Raw genomic sequence first — 21,419 nt, 5'->3', positions numbered from 1 at the left:
CAAATCAATAAGGAAAAATTTCTAACTCTTTCTAAAACACAGGAATTAAACTTCACATGACTAGATTTCATAAACCTAGATTTCAAAATTATCTCCCCTTTTTGTTAACAGTAGTGTCTTAATCCAAACACAAAAACATTAAAAATTTTTTTCTCTAAATCTGATTAGGAATTTTACTGAGATTTGCACAATAAAAAATCGTTGGTTAGTCTTTCCTAATGACTGATACAATGAAAATTTGGGGTAGCCAAAATATCACTAATATAATGCACTCACTGGCCAGGCCCATCTGAGTGACAATTCATTCTGTGTGTATTGGAACTTTTGGAGCTTTACTAATGATTTTAGGCCATGAGGGTATCATCTGTCTGTGATTTATAAATGGAACCCTCATAGTTTGAAACAGTACAGAGATCATTTATATATTAGGAAAAAAAATGCACTTATCAAAGCATATCTATTCAGTTGGAAAAAACAACATATTTAGAATTCCAAAAAATCCAAACCACACTGGCAATTACCAATAACCTTCAAATACCTCCACTGTAATCTCCTTTGGGGCTACCGGCCACTTGTGTTCATATTTTTCTTTCACAGTTTGCTCCGTGTTAGCAGTTGGGTTTGAATTCTCAACACGCACTCCATGGCTTGGCTTACCCACCAGATTTTGAACAGATTTTACCATATTCTTTAAATCCTCTGGGTAAGGAGTTGGATATCGTTTTAGGTTTATTTCAACCTAGAAGTTTGTAAAAAGAAATTTAACATAAAAATAACTTCAGCAAGCATGTTTACAAAACGAGCTTATTTTATGTGCAGTAGTATAACCAAATGCAATACAGTGAGTGTTGAACTGGCTGGCTGAGAAACTGTGCTGTAGAGTAGAACACATAATGGTCCTCTTTTGTTCAGCCTTGTGGGACTTCCCACCTCTTCTCACCTTTCTAGATTATATACAATTTTTGGATTATATCCTATCTTTAGACCTACCCTGTAGATGGCTGAAATAGCAGTAGGTCAAACACTTAAGTGACTGGTGGTCTCTGAAAAATGTAACCAAGTTAGTATAAACTGCTCTCTTTCTTTGGAAACTGTGCCTTTCCCTATCTTAATTATTTGTAACTAATAATTTTGATGTTAAGAATATCTTTAGAGTATCATTGTGGGTGATGGGAGGAGACCCTAAAAGATTTACAAATAGAGTTGTGTATTAAAAAATGGGGAGCTGACAATATCTGCTGCTCAAATACGCATTAGCTAATTATTTAATTAGCATATTACATCAAAAGTTAGGATAGCTAATTCTTGTTAATACCTAAGGAAAAAAAATGCTTCAGAGTTGTTTTTATATTTAGTTTTTACCCTCATAAAGTAACATGCTTCTTGGGTCATATCTTATGATAAGGAGGAATAAAAACTGGAGACCATTTCCTAAGATATTTTAGGTAAATGTGTAAGTTTTGGCCTTTATTTATCCAGATACTTATTTCTATTCTTGAATTCATGTTTTGGGTTATCAATCTGACTTGCAGGAACACATATTAATGACTACTTTTAGCATCAAATTTAGAAAAAGGAAATATGAGACATTCCATATAGAATATCCTACCATCAGATTACTTATTATAATATATTTAAAGTAGACTAAATACAAGTTGTTCATGCTGGTTAAAAGGGAGTGGGAGGAAAAATAAGGGGAAGATTTACTTGGTCTGGCTTGTTCCTACAATCATGGCTTTTTACATCTGAGTAGAACCAACTTTACAAAATGGAAGATTTACTTGGTCTGGCTTGTTCCTACAATCATGGCTTTTTACATCTGAGTAGAACCAACTTTACAAAATGGAATGGTTTATGTGATTGTATTGAGTATGTGTCTGGAAAGTGTGTGTGGGGGAGTGGGCAATGAAAGGAGAGAAGCTGAAGAAGGAAGAGAAAGAAAGAGTGGGAAAGAGAGAAAAGAGAAAGAGGGAGGGGCACATAGATACCCACCCGCACACACCCATGTAATTCATGGGATGTGAGAAACTATGATGGTGGTGTAGGTCTGAGGATTATGAAAATGAACTCAAACACTTTTGCTCATCTGCAGTTTTAGCAAATACACCAACTGTGTTATTCTTCTTAGTATTTTCTCTTCCTTGTGATTCATTTTCCTAATTAAATACTGGATTGGACTGCCCTAGATGATTTCTAATGTTCCTTTCAATAGTGCAGATGTAAAATTACTTTTGCAATAAATATCTGGAAAGTGTATGAAAAACCAGATAATTTAGTTAATGTAAGTGTTGTTTAAAGGTAGTTTAATCTCTTTTACACACCTAAATAAATGTGAAGTTGACAATACATGGAAATAAAGCTACAAAAATATAACCCAAGACAAAGTCTTTACAGGAAAAAAGTACTGTAAGTTGTTGGAATGTAAGATAAATACATCCCAGGGTACATAATTTATAATGCATTCTTAAATAAACACAAAAAGTCCATTGGGATGTATGCATTCTTGGATCTGCTGTTTAAATTGGTGTTAGAAATGTTAATTACAAGTGAAATCTAATTTTTAAGTTATACTGATGAACTTGTTTAAAAGTACTTGGTATCAAAGGATTAAAAGTCCAAAAAAAACATATTTAATGAAAAATGCAAATTGTAGAATGGTAAGACTATCATGCCAATTAAGAACATCTTTCTATTTTTAATAACCAGTGGTATATGAATGAAAGAAAATCTGAAGTAGGACATTAAAGTAAAATTCCATGCAATTTAAAAAATCCTCAACACCAAAATTACACATAACTTGAATTGAGGCAAAATAAATGTGAAGTGTTCTTCCTTAATAGAATTAAATACTTAACTGAGTAATGTAATCTATCTTTTTGTAGATGCTATGCCCCAACTGACACAATTAGATAACTATTTTCTAATATTGTCTGGTTATTTTAAAAGTAAGTTAATGTGATATTTTGGTTACCTCACCAAAGTATGCTTGGATATTCTATTTCTGTGAAAATATTTAAATCTAGAAACAGATTTACCATGAAGCTACTGAAGCTCAAACTATACACCTCTTCCAAAACCTTGTGAGGGGCTTTATTAATGTATTTACATGGTCATTTTATATTCTTTTCCTTAAAGAGACCGCTTCCCAAATTGTGGAAGCTTTAGGTCTCATAAAACTACGATTTGTTTCACCTAGAAAATAAGCTCCTTGCTTCTCATTTTTTAGTCTACTAGCAGGATTTACTGGACTTGGATTCAAAAGTTGTACATTTAAGGCACAGATTTATCCCCCAACTAGCTATCAGCCGCTAATCTTTCTTTTGTTTCAACTCATGTGAAATGGGAATGATCATATCTTTCCCACATATTTGGGTTAATCTAGAGCTAAAATGAGATAATGTGAAGGTCCTTTGAAAATATGTAAGTTCTATGCAGAGATTAGATACTATTTCTAATATCAGATTTTACTCATGTACTTTCAAAATCTGTATTACTTTGGCAATCTAGACTCTACTCTGTACGTGTCTAACCTTAATACCTGTAAATGTCTGGATCTTTTTTTCAGGTTGTATGCAACAATAGTTATTTATTCAGTATCTACCATGTGCCAGGCACCATACTAAATGTTTTATAGGGATATTTAATTTATTATTAATTATTTATATAATAAACAATAATATTAATTATTAATCCTATAGGTTAAGATATAAATTAATATTTATATGCTAAATACTAAATGATTAATTTTTTAAAATTATTTTTATTTATACATATTTATGAGGTACAGAGTTGACTATAGGTATTTGTGTGCAGTATGTGATAATCAAATCAATATTCTATCTGCCCTCCAAAAGGAGGAACAGGTAAGTAAGAATTATCCTACCTGATGATTTTTTTGGGGGGGGCTGGCCAACATGGGGTCTGAACCCTTGACCTTTATGTTACAAGACTGTGCTAACCAACTGAGCTAAGTGGCCAGCCCCTAAATGATTAATAATTAGTTATTATAAAATCAATCATTAATTTATAATTAAATCTCATTTAAATTTCACAACTCGTTGCAGAAGCTGTTCCCACTCTACAGAAAGAAAACTGGGGCTCAGACAGTGCAAGTAACTTGCCTAAGGTCATATAGCTAGTAGGTGCAATGCCCAGATTGAAACTCATCTTTCTGACTCCAATAATTACGCTACACAAGTGTTACTTAGCTTAGAGACATTCCCTTGCATAAGTGCAGCACATATTTGTACAGTGTTGTGGAAGAAAGTCTAAAATGTGAATTTTATTGAGTTATATAACAGGATAATTTCAAATTTAAAAAAATAAAGTGAAGTAAAAATATTTTATAATTTTAAAAATGAAATTATAATATTTTATAATTCTGTTTGTAATCTCTATACAAGCATATTTTATGCCCCTTTACAGATCATTTTGCTTTCCTACTTTTAAACTCATGTATGCTGTGCTTAAAAGATGAATAAACATGATCATAAGCCCAGTTATAGCAATAGTTTAGTAATACTCAATACTAAAGCAGTTTATTCATATTTCTAAATATATAGGCTTGAAATATTCCCTTATTTCTAATATGGGATAAAAAATAAATTCATTTATTATACACGTAAGTGAAAAATTCTATCAATTATGTTCTTATAAAATTGTTTTATCACTCACTATAAAGTATTTGCTCATCTCACATATACATTTTATTAAAATGCAAAATTTTGACTGAAATATTAATTTGTTTTAATTTGGTAAAACAGAAGTGTTTCACAACATTCTATATATCTCAGATCTAAAAAAAGTGCAGTAAATGCAAATAGCAGCTGCAAGATGTTGGAGAACCCCAAAACTTCGCAATAAAGAATTACTTAATGTTAGCAGCAGGGCATTTAGGAATGATATCTTAAATTTATATAGAACTGTGTTTTTCACATATTATATTATATTTATATAATATAATATATTTCATATCATAATTAAATTTTAATTTGATTTGATTGTAAATTCCAGTAAGAGAAAAAATAGTTAATGCTTCAATCATTGATTGTTAAATATTATCTTATTCTAGGAATTAACTGAAATATTTTACAAAGAAAGGAAACCTACAAGGAAGATGTTTTAGTTAGGAAAATGCATTCTTAGCTTGCCTTATATTATAGAAAAAATATAAGACACAGAATAAGAATATAGTCCATTACATGTGGATGAGAAAGTTTACAAAAAATGCAGTGTTCTTTTATATTCCATTAAGACATGTTTTTTTCTTTTCCCCATTAACCTCTTCAACACCCAACCCACTGAGATAAGGAAGCCCTATTTGCTACAACTCCTAACTCAATCTTCTCTTACAGGAATTCATATCATCAGCGTCTTCAAATTAAAGGAAATTGATGGTTTTCAACAGATGTCTATCTTTGTGCTCAAAGTCCACTCTCAGCAAATCTCAATTTAAATCTTACGCTATTTTAAGAATCAAATTTTAACTATTTAATCTCCCCCAGAATTGACATTATTAAAAAAATGTGCATATATGGTGGAAGAGACAATTTGGATTGTATTAATAGTGTCATCAACATTCTGCCCGACTATTGGTATTCCCACACTTTAAATTAAAGAAAAAAAGTCTTTAAAAATAAAAATAAATAAATAAAAACGAAGCACCCAAATTAAAAAACCATGCCAGATATCCCCACCAATAGGCACCTCACATGATGCTCCCTCCCCTCTGATTTAATCTGCCCCACCCCATTGCCAATGTCAATATATAATCAAAAAATTAAATTGGGATCCAACATTGGCAATTTGAAGGTTTCTATGTGATCAACATTTCTTACCCCAAATCATGCAAAACATACCCCATTAACCACTGTTCCAAGGTTGCTTCTACATGGGGGGGTTCGCCTACCCCAAACACCTAGGCCTACCTGTCTGCCACTTAGAGAGGGAAGAGTGGTGGACTGTGCTGCCACTGGCAATGGAGTACACATGCTCCTTTCTTGCTGGAGGCCACTTATACAACCCCATGCCAGCTGTGGGTCATTCTGGGGGACGGGCATATCTTGGATCTGCTGATCACACCTGGCCCATGGTGTGCAGCAATCGCCAGACAGTCTGGCAGGTTGGAGAGTAATCCCACGCTGGCCCCTTTCCCAGGGGGCTTGGCAGGAGAGATCCTGTGGGAGAAGGAATCTCCATTTTCTGGGAGAAAGAGGAGCACTGTAGCAATACTTTCACTTTATCATTTTTCTATTCTCAATTTTTTTCTTTCACTCTTGGTAATGCATTTAAAACAACCATCATAAAATTAGTTTTAAATCCATGTAATAAAGCAGTATCAATATCTTATGAAGCTAAAGGGTGACAATTCATATAATGAATCATTCATACTACCCTATACATACTATAAGTAGGGCATTATACTCTAGTCCATTTGACAGTTGCAATCGTTCCTTTCTATTCATGTAAATTAAATGTAAAATGGTGCTAAATTTAATGTACATGTAATGAACCAGAAAAGTGTGATTAATTTAGTGTAAGATTTCAATATATTTTATTTATTATATTTCCGTGATGATTTATTTAGAAGTTTGTGCTCTAATTTGTCCAATAGACAATGGCATTGGGAATTTCAAATTAGTCAAAGCCATGTAGTTTGAGATTTTGGAAGTATACTTTGTTTCACCAGTATATAAATAAACCAAATATAAATAAACATAGAAAAAAAACCCTCTAAAGTATAATGAACCTACTCTGATTATAAACAAATTTGATCATATACTACACAAACAGGGCTTCTAAATAACTTTGTATTTGTATATTTTATGTTTTCATTGGCACATGAATATACTAGAATATATTAAATGCACTCTTTTCTTCTTGAAGTCTTTGAATATAGATTTTCAGGAAGAAGCATGTAGTTTTTGGCAACTCAATGAAATATAAAAATGCATCAGACGTCCAGTATAGAATGCATCATCCATTGATTCTGGATTTAACACATGAAATCATTAAAAGAACTGAAATGATCTAAAGCTTTGTTTGTTTGTTTTTAGTTTAGCATTATTTTTTCCAGGAATTCACAAGTTAAAAAAATGTCTCTTTGGTTGTTAGATAGCACTAACCAACCATCTAGAAACATTTTTTTAATACCCAAATCCTTAATGAAATTGTCATTTTGGATTTGGGAATCCATTTAGGGTTCTCCATAGTGAATATAGGTAGGCCTTGTCAGCAGGTGTTCAGTTACCTTACTGTCAAATACTAGTAAGGTTTTATAGCATGTTGGTTTAAGAAAAACCGTTTAGAAAATGTGAGAAGGAGGGGACAGAAAAGAACATATAGCAATCTAGATTTATTAATAGGATGTATACACAATTATTTAGGTAGTTAGTCACTAAGAGTGAGAGCTGTTAGTACTGTGATGAAAAAAGTGCATAAATAATATTATAAAAAATTAATGAGAGATTCAAGTTGTTGCCATACAATAACATGAACATCTGATGATAAAATCTAAATCAATTCTGATGATATTTGATATTTTAAATAATATGAAAATACAGATTTTAAAATTCAACCTTTTTACTTGACATAGATTTTTTTTTAAATAATATGCTTTGAGGTGAAAAATCAAATTTATTTTCCCTAAGGAACATCACCTGCCATTAGGTACTTACCTCCTTTACAGCCTGTCCTCCCTCATATTTAAGGGAAGTCATATATTCTTCTCAGATACCCCAGAGACATAGCACTGTTCAGAGATTTTAATGCCAATGTAACATGTTAATCAGTTGGCACTTCCATAAATGTGTATTTTGGCTTCATACAATCTGTATGATGCCTTGGTCAGTGATGAAAAGAAAACCATTGCAGTGTGTCAAAGATGAAATAAGATGCTTAGGTAAAGTCCATTACCCAGATTTTTTTTTTTAATTTCTCTCAGCTTGAATCTCTCTCATATTGTTATTCTGAAGGATGAGGTGGCATATCAAATTTGTCCAGTCAAAATTGGGACATTAGTCTCTTTCTGAAGCACACCACTACTTCCAGAATGACCAGCCTGCTGCTGTAATAAAAGGTACCACTGTGAGACCTGAAGATGTATCTGACCTTCTAGCAGAGGTTACTCCATTTGTTCCAAAATCTATTTGAATAATAACAATGGGGGAAAAAAGGAGTAAGGAGAAAGAAGAAATGAAAGCTAAAATGGTCACCTTAACTTTCCCAGCATTTTCGTCGTCTTCTTTTTTTTCTTCAAATTCAAAGGCAACAGTCATGCGTTGTTGTCTCTGTTCTTCCCACAGTGTAGGGTTAAAGCTGTCACTGTCTGACTGGAAATCTACAGTTAGATTCCAAAGTATTATTGCTTTTTTTACATAGAGTGTTATTAACAGGGCTCAATACACTATGCAAAAAATTGGTGATAGGTACTATAAACAAACACAAAAATAAAAAATAAAAGGAAAAGGAAAGGAAGAGGAAGAAGGAAAAAAGAAAGAAAGGCAGAAAGAAAGAAGAAAAGAAAGAGAAAAGAAGGAATAAAATTCCCTTGATATTTATTACATGGCCTTTTACATCTTAAATTCAGCTTTCCTAAAGTATTCATTAATTACATATTGGGATTGGGAAGTTTTTTGGTGTAGAGAATGTGCTCTCCATTGGATAACAGTAATAATATATACAGCTGGACTAAGCACTTTAAACATTATCACTTTTAATCCTCACAACAGCACAGTGGCAGTATTATCATCCTTATTTTCCTAATGAGAAAACTGTAGCTGAGTTTTAAAAGACTTGTTCAAAGTCATACCGCTTCTCTGTGGGTAATGCAGGATCTATTTCCTGTCCATGTGATTGCAGAGCCCGGTTTTGCAACCACTAACCTCTATCATGACTTCTTTTATTAAAGATATTATGTAACATTGATTTTTGCAATAACGTACTTAAGATTGCAACTTGTAAAAAAATTTAGACTGTGTGTTGGGGCAATGGAGGGGAGATTGTTTTTCGGATAGAGAACATGTGGAAAACTTAGTCTTTAACATTTCTGTATCTCAAAACAACAGGGAAAATGGCTTATAAATCTTTACATCAATTAAATGTAAATTAATAGGCTAATGGCAATATCTTCTTTGAAACATTATTGTGAAGATCACATGAAAAAGCAATAAAAGTACTTAGTTTAAGCTAATTGTTTTCCAAAGGATGGCCTTTATTATATATTCCTTTGTTTGCTGCAAGGGATTATGAAAATCATTTATTATACTCGTGCCTGAAAAACCAAAGACTGACTTGCTTGAAGTTTAAGAAAACTTTTCAATTCCCAACTTTTCTTTCCTCAAAGGAAAAGAAAACACCCAACTAGGTTAATTTCTTAATACTACACCTTACCTAACTAAATCTATCTCTCACCCTGGGACAAATTAGGGATTTAATCTGAGACTGGATCTCAAATGACACTTTTCATTTGTCCCTACATCTTTTTGAAATGAAATATTTTGATAATCTAGGGATATTAATAAGAAAATATAAGTAAATCTGCATGAATAAAACATAATCCTTAAGACTTTTCTTATATGATATGTAAACGTGGTGGTTTTTCTCTTATAAATTCAAAAGATCAATTTTACTAAAGTCTGAAAAATATATATCAAAATAATCGTTCCTTTTCCTATTTCTGTAAGTCGAAATTTGAATGTAAATATCCCAAAATGATTCATTTACATCTGGAAGTCAAAGACTAAAGCCATATATTCTAATTACCCCTGAAAATAAACAAGTGGTTTCTTTTATAAATTGGTTGGTCTCATTCCAATGCATAGGGTGAATTTAATCCATGGGTAGATTAAAGTGGGTTTACTCTTTCAAGCATTATTGTTACTCTACAACTGTAGAAAATGTGCATATTAACCTGTGCTGGCTTGGGCTAAAGAGCCTATGCTAAGTTTCAAATAGTAAAGGACAAACCTCTTTTAAAATTTTTATAAATGATGTCTTCATAGAATACAAGATTTAATTATTGAAAAAGATTTAGGTTTTTTAAAAGTGTTCCTATTGTAGTTGATGACACTGTTTAGGGAAACAACTTAAAATAGAGAGAACGGTTATTATTTGCAAGTCATCTCTTTATGATAGGTTGATGCATAACATGAAATAATCTAGGGCCTGGTATTACTGAACTAAATGTTTGAATTCTGTTCATGCAATAAGTAAACAGGAAATAAACCAGCTCATTGAATCTTCCTTAGTATTGGACTGCCCTTAGCTTGTTTCAATTAGCTTGGCCCCACATTTGGTTAACTAGTCCTGGGTCTTGTCATCCACCAAGAGAAGAAGTTGCTCCTAAAAGTCAACATTATTTTCATGTAGGATATAAAGAGAAAGAGTTTTGTTTTTGGAATTTTACTTAAAATATTATAGCATAAAAGATAAGACTCATGATTAGAGTAAGCCCCCAAATGAGACATGTGTGTCATGTAATTACAGGCTTGCCATGAGCCAGTACTCCTGGCCAGACATCATAATAAAATTAGTCCTTTTACCCATAATCATTATAGGTATAGAAAAAATTTGTACTGACAAATTACCTTCATCACCACGAGGTTGCTGGGGAAACATGTAGTTAGTCAATACTCTTTGCTTTGTTTCTGGATGGGCTTCAGTTTGTAAAGGGATAAGGGCTTTAGACTGGAAACAAAGAGCATATAAATTAGGTTAAAAAATTGCAAATATGAAGAATATTTATTTTATATAAGATAATGGTTAACAGTCTGGCCTCACAGAGATAAATGAACAATAGAGGGAAAAATGAGGAAAAAAAGAAAAGGACTAAGAAAGTATTACGTAAAATCAGACTATTGTTGAGGAATATTTTCAATTTCTAAAGTTTTCACAATGAGGTTTTCTTCTTTAGTACACTGTTTTACAAGATTTACCAAAACCTATTCAACTGAGCAATGTCAGTTTTAATCTTGAAGAGATCAAAATCTGTTAAATGTTTTCACTAAGTAAGCTTTTGGCGTGGTTCTATATGCTTATTCATTTTCATGAACTGTTGTCCTAGAAAGATTCACATTATGCAAGATCATCTACGAATTTATTTAGGCTAAAACATAAGCATTCATTTATTTTTAAGAGATATATAACTTTATCTGTATCTGAAATATCACAATATATTTATCTATGGCCATATTTTATTCTCTATTATTAATTTGATTTTGGAAATACTATTTTGAATAATTTTTATTTATTTTTCCTTCTTTTAAAAAAAATTATCATTACACAGTGTGAACATCTTTTGTGACTCTTTACCAATTTCTCCCTAATCTCCCCTCCCACTCCTCCTTTCCCACCTCAGCTGTCTACAGTTCTATTCTATCCTTTTGAGAGTTCAATGAATTATTGATTGTTGTATCATTCTTTTTTGTTTGTTTCTTTTTAATTTATTTTTATTTTTTTCAGCTCCCACTCATGAGTGAGTACATGCAGTATTTCTCTTTTGGTACCTAGCTTATTTCACTTAACATTATTTTCTCTAAATTCATCCAATTTGCTGCAAATGGTAGAATTTCATTCCCTGTAGAATTTTTTAGAACTCTGATATCATATGCCAGAAATATATTGGAAATGATCACATTATCTAATGTGTTGAAAATCTGCTTATTTTATGACATTTATTAATAGGAGTGAAGCACAAAGGGGATTTGGGATACCAGCTTGTCTCATGAAATGGAATCAGAAATACATTAAAACAGTGTTCTAAATAAAAGTTAAATGATGCAGTCACTGTTCTGTTCATTCTCCCACAAGAATAATAAATCATGATATTAATAGATTGTTTCATTAGCATAGTTCACAAATCATTCCAGAAATGACTTACTTATAATGGTATACTGATGCTTTGAAAAATCTATAGTTACTGATAAGATTTAGATGTGAATGACAATCTAATTTTTTACTCAGTTGATGAAAGCAAATGCTATAATGACGATGGGAACAAACATTATTCTTACATTTACATTCCCCACTGTATAGAGTTTATTTTTAACTTTTCCCAAAGTAGCCCAATAGCTAGAAGTATGAACAATTCATTTACCAGTAATACTATTTTTATGTACAGAATATAATGATAGACCAAATTCAAGATGGATTGTTTTAATTTGGTCATTCATATTTTTGAATAGGTGTTTGACATTTTGGTAACACAAGGAAAAGAAAGATTAATAAATTATATCAAAATTGTCCATCATCAGTTCTTCTGGTGGCAAATCAGACGTCTTCAATTGTTCCTTGTTATTTTCCAGGTAATAAAATTATTCATTAACACTCAATTACTGAGTCAATTATAATCTATTTTCATTAACCTAAAGAACCTAGAGCTAAAAAGTTAAAAAAAATGGTCACTTTGTGTATTAGATCTCTGAGAATGAAGTAGATGTTATATAGAAGTATTTAAAGAGGGTGGGGATTATAGTACTGTTTTGTGTACAGCAACGTTTGCATGCTACCTTTACAAAAATCTCTCCTCCAGAGAATAAGAATCTATATTTCATAGTGATTGTTAAAGGTATCTACTGATGATAAGTTAGTAATTCGAAGTTTCAATTATAGTTCATATTAATAAACAAAATAAATCAGGTAATAAAAGTTTGTACCTGATTATCAGAAAGCCACAAAGCTGCAAGCTCTTTAAGTTTGGTAAATGAGAATGGTAAATTCTTCAATCTGCAAAAAACAAGAAAATTCTAATAGCATGGGTAAGGATGGGTAAAGTTCATTTCTAAGAAAAGTTATTTAAATATTCTAATTTGTTGATTCTTCTTTCCAGTCCTTTCTCCATTGATCAGCATGAACAGTCTTTAAAAAATTAAAATCTCTTATTTACACCCTTCAGATGCCTTCCTCTGTATCCTGATAGAATCAAAAACTGTTAACATGCTTTGTCAGATCTTAGTAGGTCTAGCCCCTAAAAAGCCCTACAGAAACTTCTGCTACTCTTTTGCTGACTTGGTCTCATTAGCACCACTGGCTGTCTATCATCCTTCTACAAGGTTAAACCACTTTCTTCTCTCTGTCTGGAATATTCTTTCTCCATGCTTCCCTTGACTAAATCCCACATATCCTTGAGCTCTCAGTTTATGTGCCATTTTCTCAAAGAGGCTTTTCCTGACTTATCTAAATTACTTTCCTTCGGTCTCAAAGCACCTTGAAGTATCCTTCATGGAATATATTGCAGTTTTCAGTTACATATTTATTTTTGTGATTATTTATTTACTGTGTGATATTCCCACAGAACTGTAGCCTCCATGAGGACAAGGGGTCATGTCTGTCCTACTGTGGAAGGAATTTACAGCTCCTAAGGTTATGCTGACCTCCAGAAAGTGTGCCCTTTTGTTCTTTCACCCTTCATACATTGTTTAGTAGATATTCAAAGAGACAATCTTTAAAAACAGCACTTTTGATATACGTGAAGTTTGGCATCAGGCTTAGTATTCAATAAAAATTAAATATTTAGCTTTGGCTTCAGCCTTTGGAGGGCCAAATTGCCAAATGCCTACTTCAATATTTTGTCTGATATTCAATATACTGTCTGATAATTGTGTATGATCAATAAATTCTGATCACAGAGGTTACCATCCTAGCTAGTCATCAAAATGAGGAGTAGAAACAAGGCATACCTATGAGATTTATTCTTTATTTCTGCATGTTTACTTTTGAATACAGATAAACATTTTAGATATAACTTGGAATGACAATTTCCTTAAGTCTTTAAGATGTTGGAATTTTATCAGTCAATTGAGGGATAAACGTATTTTGATAATGAAGTAGAAAATACACAATAATTAATAAGTATCGTTGAAGTAGTTAATTTCATGTATGAAAGCAGTTAAGCACTTTAAAATAATTTAATAAATAAGAAAAGAGCCAATACAAACATATTGACAGTGTGCATTAGCTAGATAACTTTAGGAAGTATACAATAACCTTTCTGAGCTAATAAATATTTGTAAAACATAAAAGGAATACAAAGAAGAATAACAGATATTAAATTATATCACAATTCTTTTTCTATAGAATTATTTATTATACTAACATTCATAACTTTAAACCAAATTACCCACAAAAGCTGTTTCTAATTTATAGTTATTTAAATTCACTGAAGCCAGGAATCACAAAGTAAGGTCTTATTGAGGGCATTTTTCACATCATGTGGGGATAAATTAAAAGCAGAATGTCAATTCTGCTGCATCAAAATTACATGAGGGAAAACACTCTAGAATCATGTATAACTACATCCATGATAAATCATCATAAATCTAATCATAAATGTAGAGTATGAAGAAAAGAATGAAGCTGCAAGAGAAGGAGAAGGTAGCCTCCTTTTTCCTTCTGCCAGTGACCTCTGTTGAAAGTGAGTGTCTATTTAGTATCACAGATATGCAGCACATTGATCACAGGAGCGATCTTTCAGCTGACAGAGCAAAGGAGTCATAGTTCCTAATTATAATGTCAAACTTCAAAAATCTATTATATCTTAAGTATGAAATTGTAATAAGCATTACTTTTGGAAAACATTACTTATTTAATCTTGTAGCTCTCTGATGGTCATGTTCAACTTTGGTCTCGGCTTTAGCTGAGTATTGATTTTTACCTCTGGTTGATTTATTGATTGATTCATTAATTTAAAAATATTAATTTGGCTACATACTATGTCCCCGTCATTGTACAATGAAATAACATAAACTTGTATTTCTGGCCTGATGAAGTATTTTAAACTTCTGATATGGTGAGCTCCTCCATGTCTTACTCATATATTTTGCCCTAACCTCTAGCAATGTTGTCTGGCCCATGGTAGGAACTCAAGTTTGCTATATTTGTTGAATAAATAACTCCAAAGTATTAACAGAACTCCTAAAATGGGTAATTTGTAATATTTGATAAGCATATTTTCTGTATAATTGTGCATATTATTAATGAATAAAATTTAAGCAAACTAAGAATTTAAGAGAACTCATGAAACCCTCTATCCAGGTTGACTATAATGATTCCACTGGAAACTAATTGAATTCAACAGGAATCCACCTTCTTATGGTATTTCCATGACCATATTTCTTAATCTTATTTATAAGACTATAATTAAAGATTTAAAAAATGTCTTCCTGAAAGTCAGACACAACACTGAATGCATTCCCTTCATTTTCCAGTTTGGTAACCTAGTCAGAAGAGGAAATGAGGTTGGTTTGACATGACTTACTCTTGATGCACAAAGCCTTGGTGCTTCCTTGTCACCCTGATTTTATAAATAAAACCCAAACCTTGGATTATGTTATTATCTTATGTGGGAATATATTTGAACTATTAAGAGAATAGTTTATGAAATTCACATTTTTCTTAAATAAACTAACAAACAAAAGAGGATTCCTGTGCTTATCTTGAAACTCCCAGAATCTGAGCATTCTTCATGATTCCATAACAGCTCATCTTCGAGAGTTCCACTGCAATCTCTCTCAGTTCCTCATACTATCACTCGTCTGATTGAAACCAGTTGAAAATATAGAGTTTATACATTCTATTGTTTAATCACATTACCTGCTTAGCAGTTATCACAAGTCAATATTTATTTATTTTTTTCCTGTTTGAAGATAATTATCTTTTACAGAGAAGATGGATACAAAGATAAATTGAGGAGTTTCACTTTTTCTTTTACCCATCCACCAATATAACTCCTTCATTACAAGAAGAGAACTTATCCTTTCCTTGTTCGCCCTGTTCTGAACATGATTAAGTAGTCATTTTGTTGTCCTACCATAATGTGCAAACCTTATGATTTTTGAGTATTAGCTTACTGGCAATATTCTTACAAGCTCTCTGGTGGAGTTGAAAATATTCACATTGACCAGTTAACTTGCTGGAGACAGAAATATATACATGAAAACACATATGTGTACATACATATGCACATATTTTTATTAATATATTTAATATTTTTATTACAATTATTTTCCATATCTTCATCTTATTATGCTTTCTGCATATGAGAGGGTTTTGTTATATAAAGCTGGGTGATTTATATTTATATAATTTAACAGATAATATATAATTTTAATATTATCAAATAATAAAATATAGAAATACTTGGTTTAAAAAATAACTTAGTTTGTGCCATTTTCTAAATAAAGCATGGATATTTGCCTATACTTCATAAGACAGAAAATATTTTCAAAATTATAGTCCAGAAAAACTATTATCTGTGAATTAATATGTGATTGTGATCTGTTGCAAAAATACCTGTTGTCGCTCAAATTTAAGACTCTTAGTTTCTGCATTTGTCCAATCTCTTCAGGAAGAAATTCCAATTTATTGGAGCGTAGAGACATAACTGTTACATTCTTACAACTTCCAATCTATAGGTAACAAAAGAAAATAAGAATCACAGTTTAGCACTATTTTTATATTAATTTTTGAATTTATAAAACAATTTAACTTACAGATTTCATTATCAATTTTAACTTTCTCTTAATATGTGTATGGATTGATTTTTTATTATCTTGCTCTTTAAAAAATATTTAAAATAAAATATGTATATATTATATATATTCTTTTAGATATTAAGACAATATATACTTAATATTCTTTTATATATTAAAATGAAGAATTTTCTTCATAATTTTATTACTAAAATACTTGTTAACATCATTGTTTTCATAAATCACATTGTTTTGTCTATCAAAGTGAGTATTGATATATCTGTGTTTAAATCACATTGTTTTGTCTGTCAAAGAGAGTATTAATATATCTGCGAAGACCATACATATTCAAAAAATGAAATATTGTTGACATTTCCTTGGAAAAGTTAGTTTTACTTCACATTACAGTGGTATCTGTCATTTTTATTCATCTCTTTTGGCTGTGCAATAATGATATAATGATTATTCTTCCATCATTATGAAAGTGTTTAGAAGAAAATGTTAATTTGAAAGCATACTTCACACTTTTTTCTTGACATTAGTAAATTATATTTTGAGATTAAAATGAACAGATCTCTTGGTAGATACTGAAGTTAATATTACAACATAGCATGAAACCTTAAAAGACATATTTACACTATAAAAAGTTTGCTTTAGAAATGGAAATGTAATTACCCCAAAATGTTACTTATAACTGTTCTTTAATTTATGAATACATAAATTAAATGATTTAAAATTGTATTCCTTAGCACTGATTAACTTACAATATTTTATTACTTTTCTTTGCATGCAGTGTTTATTAATTTTTCATTATTATGAATATTCATGAGATACAAATTACCAGAAATTGCTTTTATACCCCGTGTCCCCACCCAATTTACATGCAGTGTTTAAGTCAAATGCATTTTCTGGGTCAGATATAAGAACCTCTCACTTGTCACTTAAAATAGAACAATTAACAAATATACATGTAGATAATTCTTATATGCATTCACAGCTCAGCTCACTAATCTACACTGCTATTGCAATTATTAAGATTTTATTCCAGAACAGATTTAACTGAATATTATTTAATAGGAGACAAGTTTATTCCTCACTTCTCTGGGTAATTCTGGAAGGAAATTCTCGTCAACTGCTAATGTACGAAGACTATGAAGGTAGCCAATAGTAGAAGGTAGTGACTCCAGTTCATTACAGCTACAGTCAAATTCTTCTAATAAAGATAAACTGAAAAGGTAAATACATTAGTTAGACATTTTAAAAGGTTAGAAGGCAAAAATTTTTTTGAAAAAGCCACATATACAAATTCACCAAAGAAAAGTTATTTGTCTTGTTACTGTATATTATATAAAAATAATTTTATCAGTTCAGTCAAATGGTTCAATGCCATCAAATAAGTTCATAAAATATAGTTTATTTTTTACCTTTTTAATTTCACCTGTCATTTAGGCTTTGAAAATGACAGAAGGGAGCAGTGCCAAAGCAGCAGGACGGCCAACATGCTTTAGGACCCAGCCCGGGTGAGTCCCTGCACCACCAAGAGACTAACCTGCTGACCCCCAGGCTCCAAGGTGGCAGCGTGGAACTGGCAGGACAGCCACTGCACCGCAGGACCCATTCCAGCTGTGTTCCCATCCCCCAAAGAGGCTGACCCGCTGACCCCCAGGCCCTGAGGCATCAGTGCTGAATTGGCAGCCCCTATGGGACCCAGGCCAGACGCAAGGATGGAATGAGTGGACCATGAAACCCTCTGCCATAATGACTAAGCACCAACAGAGAATACCAGAAATATGAAAAACCAAGAAAGTAGGACACCACCAAAGGAATATAATAACTCTCAAGTTCTACATCCTATAGAACAGGAAGTCCTTGAAATGACCGACAACTAATTTCAAGCAACAATACTAAGGAAACTTAATGAGATACAAGAAGACTCAGTAAGACAACAGAACAAAATGAGAAAAAGTATACAGGACATGAAAGAAGAAATGTACAAAGAAATTAATGCCCTGAAAAAGAATGTAGCAGAGCTTATGGAGCTGAAGGATTGATTCAACAAAATAAAAAGCACAACAGAGAGTTTAACCAGTAGGCTATTCTTATATCAGATAAGATAGACTTTAAACCAAAAACAAAGAGAGAGATAAAGAAGACTACTATATAATGATAAAAGGATCTATCCATCAAGAAGACATAACAATCATAAATATATATGCACCCAACATTGGAACAGCCAGATTTATAAAGCAAACACTATTAGACCTAAAGAAAGAGACAGACCTTAATACCATAATAGCAGGGGATCTGAACACCCCATTCTCAACATTGGACAGATCATCTAGGCAAAAAATCAATAGAGAAAAACAAGATCTAAACAACACTTTAGACCAATTGGACTTGGCAGATATCTACAGAACATTTCATCCAACAACATCAGAATATTCATTCTTCTCATCAGCACATGGAACATTCTCCAGGATAGACCATGTTAGGTCACAAATCAAGTCTCAACAAATTTTAAAAAATTGGAATTATTCTATGTCTTTTTTCAGACCAAGATGGATTAAAATTAGAAATCAATAATAAATGATACTCTGGAAAATATACAAACACATGGAAATTAAACAACATTCTACTTAATGACATATGGGTCCAAGAAGAAATTAAACAGGAAATCAAAAATTCCTTGAAACTAATGAAAATAATGACACATCATACCAAAACTTGTGGGATACTGCAAAAGTGTACTAAGGGGGAAATTTATTGCATTAAATGCTTACTTCAGAAGGATGGAAAGATGACAAGTAAACAACCAAACTCTTCACCTTAAAGAACTAGAGAAACAAAACAATCAAAAACCAAAGGTAGTAGATGGAAAGAAATAATTAAGATCAGAGCAGAACTAAATGAAACAGAAAACCAAAAAATGATAAAAAAGATCAATGAAACAAAAAGTTGATTTTTTGAAAAGATAAATAAAATTAACAAACCATTAGCAAGGCTAAATAAAAAAAGAAGAGAGAAGACACAAATAAAAATTAGAAATGAAAAAGGTGATATTATAACTGATATCTCAGAAATACAAGAAATCATTAGAGACTATTACAAACTATATGCCAAAAATTTGAAAATCTGGAAGAAATGGATAAATTTCTAGATACACACGAATTACCAAGACTGAGCGAAGAAGACAGAAAATCTTAACAGACCAATAACAATCAAAGAGATTGAAGCTGTTATCAGCAGTCTCCCATCAAAGAAAAGCCCAGGACTGGATGGCTTCACTGTAGAATTCTACCAAACTTGTGAATTAACACCAATTCTCTTCAAACTATTCCAAAAACTTGAAACAGAGGCCATTCTCCCAAACTCATTCTATGAGGCAAACATCACCCTGATACCAAGACCAGACAAAGATACCACAAAAATAGAAAAGTACAAGCCAATATCCTTGATGAATATAGATGCAAAAATCCTCAATAAAATACTGCCTAATAGAATACAGCAACATATACATAAAATTATACACCATGATCAAGTGGGATTCATCCCAGGGATGCAAGGTTGGTTCAACAAATGTAAATCAATAAATGTAATACACCACATTAATAAAATCAAAGACAAAACCCATATGATCATCTCTATTGATGTTGAGAAAGCATTTGATAAAATTCAACATTTGTTTGTGATGAAGATTCTCTATAAATTGGGTACAGAAGGAAAGTATCTCAACACAATTAAAGCCATATATGACAAACCCACTGTCAATATAATCCTGAATGGGGGAAAGTGAAAACTTTTCCCTTAAGAATAGGAACAAGACAAGGATACCCACTTTCGGTACTCCTATACAACATAGTGTTGGAAGTACTAGACAGAGCAATCAGTGAAGAGAAGGAAATAAAGGGCATCCAGATTGGAAAAGATGAAGTCAAACTGTCCCTCTTTGCAGATGATATGATCCTATATATAGAACAGCCTAAAGACTACAAAAAAACTCTTAGAGTTGATAAATGATTTCAGCAATGTTGCAGGATACAAAATCAACACACAAAAATCAGTAGCATTTCTATACTCCAACAATGAACATGCAGAAAAAGAAATCAAGAAAGCTAGCCCATTTACAATAGTCACCATACAAACAAAAAATACCAAGGAATAAACTTAACCAAGGATGTGAAAAATCTCCATGAAGAGAAATACAAACCACTGTTGAGAGAAACTAAAGAGGACACAAGAAGATGGAAAGATATCCCATACTCTTGGATTGGAAGAATTAATGTTGTGAAAATGTCCATACTACCCAAAGTGATCTACAGATTCAATGCAATCCCCATCAAAATTCAATTACACTTTTCTCAAAAATGGAAAAAACAATCCTAACATTCATATGGAATGAGAAGAGACCACAAATAGCCAAAGCAATCATGAGCAAAAAAAATAAAGCTGGAGGCATAACACTACCTGGCTTTAAACTATACTACAAAGCTATAGTAAACAAAACAGCATTGTACTGGCATAAAAATAGACACACAAACCAATGGAATAGAATAGTGAATCCAGAAATCAAACAAATACACCTATAGTCATCTGATCTTTGACAAAGTCACCAAGTCTACACCCTGGGGAAGAGATTGCCTCTTCAGCAAATGGTGCTGGGAAACTGGATATTCATATGTAGGAGAATGAAACTAGACCCATACCTCTCACCATATACTAAAATCAACTCAAAATAGATTAAAGAATTAAATATATGTCCTTAAAGAAAACATAGGGAAAACACTCCAGGAAGTAGGATTGGGTACAGACCTCATGAATATGACCCCAAAAGCACAGGCAACCAAAAGAAAAAGAAACAAATGTGATTATATCAAACTAAAAAGCTTCCGCACAGCAAAAGAAAAAATTAACAGAACAAAAAGACAACCAACAGAGTGGGAGAAAATATTTACA

At 31.9% G+C, this 21,419-nt stretch overlaps 1 protein-coding gene and 1 non-coding gene across 3 annotated transcripts in view; both read right to left on the bottom strand.

The window, feature by feature from the left end:
• The window catches only part of LRRC7 (leucine rich repeat containing 7), a 422,920-nt gene that overhangs the window by 93,337 nt on the left and 308,164 nt on the right, over positions 1-21,419 (bottom strand). For both annotated transcript variants that reach the window (XM_063104407.1, XM_063104408.1), the window contains exons 11-17: positions 17,564-17,693; positions 16,288-16,403; positions 12,654-12,723; positions 10,587-10,686; positions 8,214-8,338; positions 5,928-6,176; positions 539-739 (exon numbers count right to left, since the gene is read on the bottom strand). In XM_063104407.1, the coding sequence (XP_062960477.1) occupies positions 539-739; positions 5,928-6,176; positions 8,214-8,338; positions 10,587-10,686; positions 12,654-12,723; positions 16,288-16,403; positions 17,564-17,693 (991 nt within the window). The remainder of the gene's footprint in view (positions 1-538; positions 740-5,927; positions 6,177-8,213; positions 8,339-10,586; positions 10,687-12,653; positions 12,724-16,287; positions 16,404-17,563; positions 17,694-21,419) is intronic.
• LOC134385354 (U8 small nucleolar RNA) lies at positions 3,783-3,890 on the bottom strand. Its single transcript, XR_010024335.1, has one exon. It is a non-coding gene; the product is annotated as a U8 small nucleolar RNA (small nucleolar RNA).

Source organism: Cynocephalus volans, chromosome 8 (assembly GCF_027409185.1).
Source record: "Cynocephalus volans isolate mCynVol1 chromosome 8, mCynVol1.pri, whole genome shotgun sequence".
NCBI classification, from domain to species: domain Eukaryota; kingdom Metazoa; phylum Chordata; class Mammalia; order Dermoptera; family Cynocephalidae; genus Cynocephalus; species Cynocephalus volans.
This window is presented reverse-complemented; position numbering and strand designations above follow the sequence as displayed.